At 44.3% G+C, this 7,106-nt stretch overlaps 1 protein-coding gene across 2 annotated transcripts; it reads left to right on the plus strand.

Moving 5' to 3' along the window:
• Window positions 1–1,766: 1,766 nt before the first annotated feature.
• Window positions 1,767–6,351, plus strand: LOC131591863 (tetraspanin-7-like). Of its 2 annotated transcripts, XR_009280474.1 has the most exons (3): window positions 1,767–1,921; window positions 1,971–3,175; window positions 3,921–6,351. XR_009280474.1 is itself a non-coding variant. In XM_058862964.1 (2 exons), the coding sequence occupies exon 2, from the start codon at window positions 2,024–2,026 to the stop codon at window positions 2,738–2,740; it is 717 nt and encodes a 238-aa protein (XP_058718947.1). In that variant the 5' UTR covers window positions 1,767–1,921; window positions 1,971–2,023; the 3' UTR covers window positions 2,741–3,497. The 2 variants fall into 2 exon arrangements, 1 of the variants encoding a protein (XP_058718947.1); XM_058862964.1 differs by lacking the exon at window positions 3,921–6,351 and having other exon boundaries at window positions 1,971–3,497.
• Window positions 6,352–7,106: the final 755 nt, after the last annotated feature.

Consider the following 7,106-nt stretch of genomic DNA (forward strand, 5'->3'; position numbering starts at 1 on the left):
ACCGTCTAACGCAGTTAGTGTAGCCCTTCTGTGGGTTTCAGCTGTTTGTGATCCAAGACCTATTTTTGATAGCTCTGAGAAACTTCAGAAAAAGATTGGTCCATTGTGAGCAAGTATACAGAGACATGAAACACAAGGAAGGCAAAACAGCTGCTGGTAGTTAAGAGATGGAGCTAGTTAGCAGTTTAAGGAATCAAAAGAGAAAAACGCTGCTATGAATCAGTGCAAAATCCTAAGAGAGAAAGCAAGTGGTTGGAAGAGTGCAACACAGCAATGATCAACCCTTTCTAAGGACAGCAAGGACTCTTCCCTCCACGGCTGACAGATGCCTGGCCAGCAGAGACTCACTGCTTTGAAAGAAGCATAGCTTCAGGAATGTGACTGCCAGAAGTCTCAACACTGACTGTCCATTTAGGTGTGAAACAGTGAAAATCATCATCTTTTAGCTTTTGATTATGAAATTCCACCCCTGCAGACCTCTAGTTTGTCTTTGCTGTGAGCTTTGATTCTTCCCTGTGGATATTAGTCATATGTTTTAGTGCTAAAATGAGCAATATAGTGCTAAAATGAGTAATATAATTCAATGTACTGAAGAGTACCTCTAGAACATGGACATTATCATTCCTAAAACATCTCGACATAAAGATCTGAGAATCCTCAGAGAAGATCTGAGATTCAGATCAAACCAGCTCAGACGTGATCTCTCAAGAAAATGATAAAGAGCTTGAACTTGTAAACTGGCAAAAAAAGAGAATCTGCAAAATACAGGAATGATAGCATCCTCCTGCTAATGGAATTGTCAAGGCCTCTAATAAAGAACAAGTGATGTTTCAGTTATGATTATGCTATATTAATGGTTTGACAACTATGAGTTTCTGGTTGCAATTAAACCTGTTCATTAAAATGTGACACATAAAGCACCTCCTTTCCCTCCTTAAAACCGCAACAGAAAGAAATCAAGAAAATGTTACCACTGAAACAGTTAAACCTCAGAATTCAGTCCCAAAAGGGCTGGATAAAGATGTGAACCACAGGGTAGTCTGACCTGCTTTTCTGGTGTGACTGTTTCACATACAAACTAAACCCCTGGAGATGCTAATTCTACCTCTGATTGAGACACTCTCATTTACAATTTCCTACTATTTTTTTTTTTAAACTTGACTTGTAGGAGTAGCTTATCTTTTGCTCTTTTGCAATGAGACTACATTGATGACGGAGTATCTTCTTAGAGCTTCCTGGACCACTTGTATTGTATAACAGTACCTCGTTGTGGTTTAATGTCTTCTCAGTGGCTTAGTCTTATCATGGGCCAAATCAAATGACTATTTAACAGGGTCAGAAGACACTGAAAATAATTTCCAGCTGGAAAAACTAAACTGACTGACTGAATGCATAGTTAGTTAATATTCAGGTACAGATTTATGCTTATTTCTACAAATGGTCGTAATAGCACAGATTGATGCAGTAAAATAAATAAAACTAAAACCTCTCATCCTTCCTGTGGGTTCTCTGTGTGTAGTTTAATTATTCGTCCTAGTGCTTATAAAAGTTTAGTTCCTCGCCCTAGGTAATAGTTTATAAAAGTTTAGTCCCTCGCACCTGGGCTGCAGCATATGCCGTTAAAGGTTAATATCGAGCTTTCTTCTCACACAATGTTTTCGGCTCGGGGTCCGCAGTGCTGCGGGCAGAGGCAGCTGCCAGTCCCACCCGTTCACTTCGCGGGGGAGACGAGAGTGGAGCCCGGGCTCCGCGGCCCGGCAGCTGCTGCTGTGGGCGGCTCGTTCCCCCCCGAGCCCCGCAGCGCGGTCCGGCGCCGCCGGCCCGCCCCGGGCCGCGCCCTCAAAAGGGGACGGGGCGGAGGAGCGGCGCCACTGGGCCCGGGCCCGCTCCCGCTCCGACGGCTGCCCGGGGAAGCGGCGGGGCCCGCCCGCACCTCCAACACCGCCCGGCGGCACCGACGGCCGCGGGAGGCCCTCACCGTGACCGCCACCGCCCCCCCGACGACGGCAGGGCCCGAGGCACCATGACCCTGCTGAAGCTGTCCCTCATGGCCTTCAGCTTCGTCTTCTGGGCAGCGGGGCTGACCATGCTCATCGTCGGCCTCTGGGCCAAGGTGTCTCTGGGCAGTTACCTGGCGCTGTCGGCCAGCGACTACCCCAGCGCCCCCGCCATCCTCTTGGCCACCGGCGTCGCTGTCATCATTTGGGGCTTCCTGGGATGCTTCGGCGCCGCTACGGAGCACCGGGGACTCCTGCGCGCCTACAGCGCCTTCCTGGCCGCGGTGCTGGCGGCCGGGCTGGCGGCCGGGCTCTCGGCGCTCCTGTACCGCCAGACCCTGGAGCAGGGCTTCCAGGAGGGGCTGCGCCAGGCGCTGCTGGCGTACGGGGAGGACGACGGGGTGGCGGACGCCCTGGACGCGCTGCAGCGGGCCCTGTCCTGCTGCGGTGTGGAGAGCTACCGCGACTGGCTGGCCTCGCCCTGGGGGCTGGAGCAGAACGGCTCGGTGCCCCTCAGCTGCTGCCGGGCCCGCCGCGGCTGCCAGCGCAGCCCGCCCGACGCGCGCAGGCTGCACCGCGACGGCTGCTTCGGCAGGGTGACCGCCTTCGTCGGCAGCAACATGCATTATGTTGCCACCGCTGCCCTAGGGCTGGCACTGCTGCAGCTCATCGGTATTGTGCTGGCCTGCCTGCTTGCTGCCCGCGTCCCTGCCCACCTGCTGGGCATCACCACCACTCGCTGAGATCCCCCAACTCCTGCCCCTCGTCCCCTCCAGCTCCTTTCTTTCCCACATAACTGAGTACATCCCACTGGGAAAATCTTTCCTTCATATTCACCATTTCCACTTGAGCATCCTCCTCCAGGCTCCATTTCTCTGGAGCCTGTGTTAGGTGTGCTATGAGCATCTCAAGTCCCTCAGAAGGGAAGGTGCTGGGAAGGTGCCTCCTGGCCTGGCCATGAATCCTGCAGGGCAGCAGGTCCCCGCTGGAGCCTCTGGACCACTTCTGCAGGGAGCGGTGGCAGCATGGACAGACTTCACTCTCTGCGGCAGCAGGGACATCTGAGGCAAGGCTGACTGCTTTTCTGTGTGATGTAAACACCAAGGCACCGAAATGTGGACCAGGAAAGAGGAGAGGGTCTAGGAGAGCAAGAGGAGTGTCTCTTGATATTACACCATGTGAGTATTCTTCTGAGACTGGAAAATTATGTTACTGGGAAACTGCTGGAGTGCATGAGGGGTAGCCCTGGTCCAGGGGTACCCAGACAGCCATGCCAGCAGCTGACACTGTGGAAACTGCTTGAAGGACTGTCCAGCATCATGCATCCCATAGCCGCAAAGGGAATCCTTTCCTACCTCTGGTGTGAGTGTATTCAAGCTGCTCAGCTGCTACGGGTGGTTTTCCCGCTGTTCGTGTTCCCGGTGTTTCTAATGCCGATTTCTATCTAAAGGTGGAGCTGCAGCTCTAAGTGTTACTCCCTCCTTCAGAATATGCCTGTCCTCTTAGCCAGTGTGTCGCTGGTTATATATATATCTTTGCAGGGCTGAAAAGATCTAAAACCTGGGTCGCTCTCCTACACGAAGATGGCAAGAGCTGTACGATCAGATCTGATGAGGGGTGGCAAGAGGAGGGAAGGGTTCATTGCCCTTCAGAAGTTTGCTTTGGACTTTTTACTGTTAACATCAGGATGAATGGAACAGGCTGACTATTTTATAGAAGGGTTTCTAAAAACCAGCCCTTAAACTCTGACATTTTTCCTCTCTCAAAGGATCTCTGAAGTATGCCCCCACCTACAATTTTGAAACCAGATCTGTATACAACCTGAGAGTAAATGGAGAATCCTCAAGACTTGCTGTGTAGCCCTGGGTGTATTCAGGTCAGACTGCAATATAAATTGACAGGATTTTGTTTCTTTCACAACAGATCTGGGTTTGCATTTGGAGTCTGAGGAAAAGCAAGCCATGCACTTCAGAGGGTCCTGAACTTTCAGATCTTCACTTTGGCTTCTTTCCACTTCCTTAAAACCTGTGAACTGTACTTTTATGTATTTTTCTACCTCGCAGCACAAAGACATGCCCACCTTAACTGGCAAACAGGGGAGGAATAAGAAAAGAATCAAAGAACCACAAAGGAACTCCAAAGCATGATATCTCTTAGGAATGTGACTTGCAAAGCTGTGGAGAATGGTCAAATGAGTAAAGAAGCTGACTAGTAGGAGAGGAGCAACCTCGGGGGAAAGGTTTTTTTGTGTATTAGGCGGGTATTTAGCTATGATAATCACATTCCAGGTTAACAGCGTAGTGTGAACAGTCTTCTCAGTCATTTGCATCTGCACAGGTGAACCGTGGAAATGTCTTAGGAATCTCTCTTTATAGGGAAAACAGTGGTTTATTTTTGAGGGCTGATGTTTATTATTTTACAAAAATATATTTTTTATTTTTGCTTGTAAACATCCCTGTTTTTTTGGGTTTTTTTGTTATCTAATAATGGAACTCCTGTTATTTTCTGGAAGTCAAGATTATGTTGTACAACTGTAACAATGGGCAAAAAGTATGGTTTGTATGGTAAATGGTACTTGAGAAATAAAGTTTAGCTGCTGATAAGAGCAAAACAGGTCACTGTCAACTCCAAGTATTTGCATTGCTGTATGTCTCCACAAGGTGCAACTAAATGCAAGTGAAATGAAGTGTACATTGAAATGTAGACACAGAAGCATTTTGTGAGTTTTTAAAATTATTGTTCAAAAGATCCATTATAGATGCAATAAAACAGGCATTGTGGAGAGTGTGGGAAAGGAACACGAAATTGCACTGGGTTTATAAAAAAGATCTTTACTTGAGTTAATAGGCTCTGAAAATTTACAAGAATATGACATTGCTCTATTTTTACTCCACTGATGACTAAAATTATTTCTGATTTTGACCCTTGTTGCTTTATGTGACACATAGCAGTTGGCCAGAATGAAGTACTCTGTTAAAACACATTCAAGCATAGTGTAAATGTGCACTTCAGTGAATTTGTTCTGGTTTTAAGTTGCTAAGAATATCAAAATAGGAATAAGAGCAAGTTTGAAACATGCCAGTGGATGTTTGTATGGTGATCGGGTCTGAATCTGAGGACATCAGCTGAATGTAATGAATAATTAAAAATGTAAACCATCACTCTGCACTTTTGGCCTCACTAAAGGAAGATAAAACTTGGCAATGACCACATAAATGCTAAATATACTTATACCACCAAAGATTTAATGAACTGGCTGTGTTACTTGAAAGTTTATTGCCAGTTCCTATAATTAACAACATTAACTTTTTTAATTGTAAGAAAGAAATGCCATTCTTCTCTAATTAATTTCCAGATTAAGAGATTCCCAGTAGCTGTTTCAGTTGTCTTGAATTCTTTGTGCTTGGTGAACAAATCTTATTTTAAGTTTAAAAATTTTTCTGGCTTCAAGGTTCATTTTATTCTGGATGGTCAGAATGGCTGTAACTGGAAAATGTTACTTGGGACAGCAGCATGTATCCCTTGCTGGAATATGTGTTTGTTTTCTGTCATCCACTTCAACTTTAAAGTCACTCATCAAAATAGTACATTTTAATAAAAGATCATACAATTTTTTGCAAAATGCTAATATCAATTTTAACATTAATGGCTGTTCAAATCAAGGAGCAAGCTGTGTTGCGGTTGTAGAAACAACAGCTCTGTTGTTTGGACAAAGTGAGATTTAGGATTAACAGGGTGCTAAGATTAGACCCTTGTTATGAAACAAGGACTATTTAATAATGTTGATCTAGAATGCCAAGAATATAAATCTTTCAAACTTCAAAAGAAGTTCCAATAAGAATTATTTGCTGTAGCTAAACTTTGTGTTACAGAAAAACAGAACTAAAAATGGCCTTTATAACAGATACATTTTTAAATAAGAACAGGTGAATTTTTAAATAAGAGATGGCTATCCTGGGGTTTGAAAACTTAAACAATTGGCCTTCCAATGTGTGCAGAGTTTACTTTTAAAAGCCACTGTTTACCTGGTGCAACTTGAAAAGTTAATGGCAGTCATATTGTAGCCTTGCATTTTAAGCTTATAAGGATGATAATGTGGAAAGACATTCAAGGCAAACTAGAGTGTAAAACAACCTAGTGATAGGGTCTGCTATGGTTCTTCTCTGTTTCCTTCTGTTTCAGAGGCTGTCTTTTGACAGCAGTAATGAATATTCCATTGGCTGTGCACCCATTGTGCTTCAAAATGGTAAAAATACATATTTCTACTCAACTCTATGTGATTCAAACCCAAAAGTTTCAGTCCGTTCAATATGGCATTTTAGTTTGCTGAGAAATCAATAAAAATATCACAATTTAATCCTGCATTGTTGTGCCGTCTACTGACCCCATCTACTTTCTGGGCCCGTAAAATGCAAATATCAAAGGATATTGTGTCCCATGTTATCAGAGAGAACACCATCACACATATGCATTTTTCAGAAGCATATTAGTCATATACATGGACTTGCTTGTGGATGAGGCAGAAAAAAAGAAGCAAACTAAGGAACGTATTCTGTCCTTCACATTAGCTTTGATATGCAATTAGCACACAGTACTCTGTTGTAAGGAGGAAATATTTTGTTAATGATTTTAAGTCTACAAAACAGAATTTATTAGAGTATCTTATCTGGGCTTATAGGCTACAGAATTAAAATGATCAGATTAAACATTATTTCAAATGGTCTAATTGTATAAAGATCTCTCTAATTTGCTTGAATGGTTTCTGTGCAGCTTTGCTTCTCCTGTACACTCATTCTTCTCATGTCTGGAGTCACTCTAGGCTGGCTGAGTTTTGAGTGAAGTAGTGTTTGAAGCTTCAATCTTAAACTATTTCCATTTTGTAGGTGTTATCCCTGGTATGTCATATTAGGGTACTCAGACTGATACATTACAACATTTGTATTTGTTGGTTTTTAACAGTATCTTGAGTCTTGGGCTAGGCCACAACAAAATAAAGGGAGGTGCAGTGCTCATATTGGCCAAGACAGGTAACTCCTCGGTACTGACTTCTTGAGAGACTATCATATTCCATCCTAACACTACAACAAATAGATCAAATACTGCTTGGTA

Source organism: Poecile atricapillus, chromosome W (assembly GCF_030490865.1).
Source record: "Poecile atricapillus isolate bPoeAtr1 chromosome W, bPoeAtr1.hap1, whole genome shotgun sequence".
Taxonomy (NCBI): domain Eukaryota; kingdom Metazoa; phylum Chordata; class Aves; order Passeriformes; family Paridae; genus Poecile; species Poecile atricapillus.

Excerpts from the sequence above, each read along its gene's own strand:
- LOC131591863 (XM_058862964.1), top strand. The coding sequence starts at position 2,024 with ATGACCCTGCTGAAGCTGTCCCTCATGGCCTTCAGCTTCGTCTTCTGG.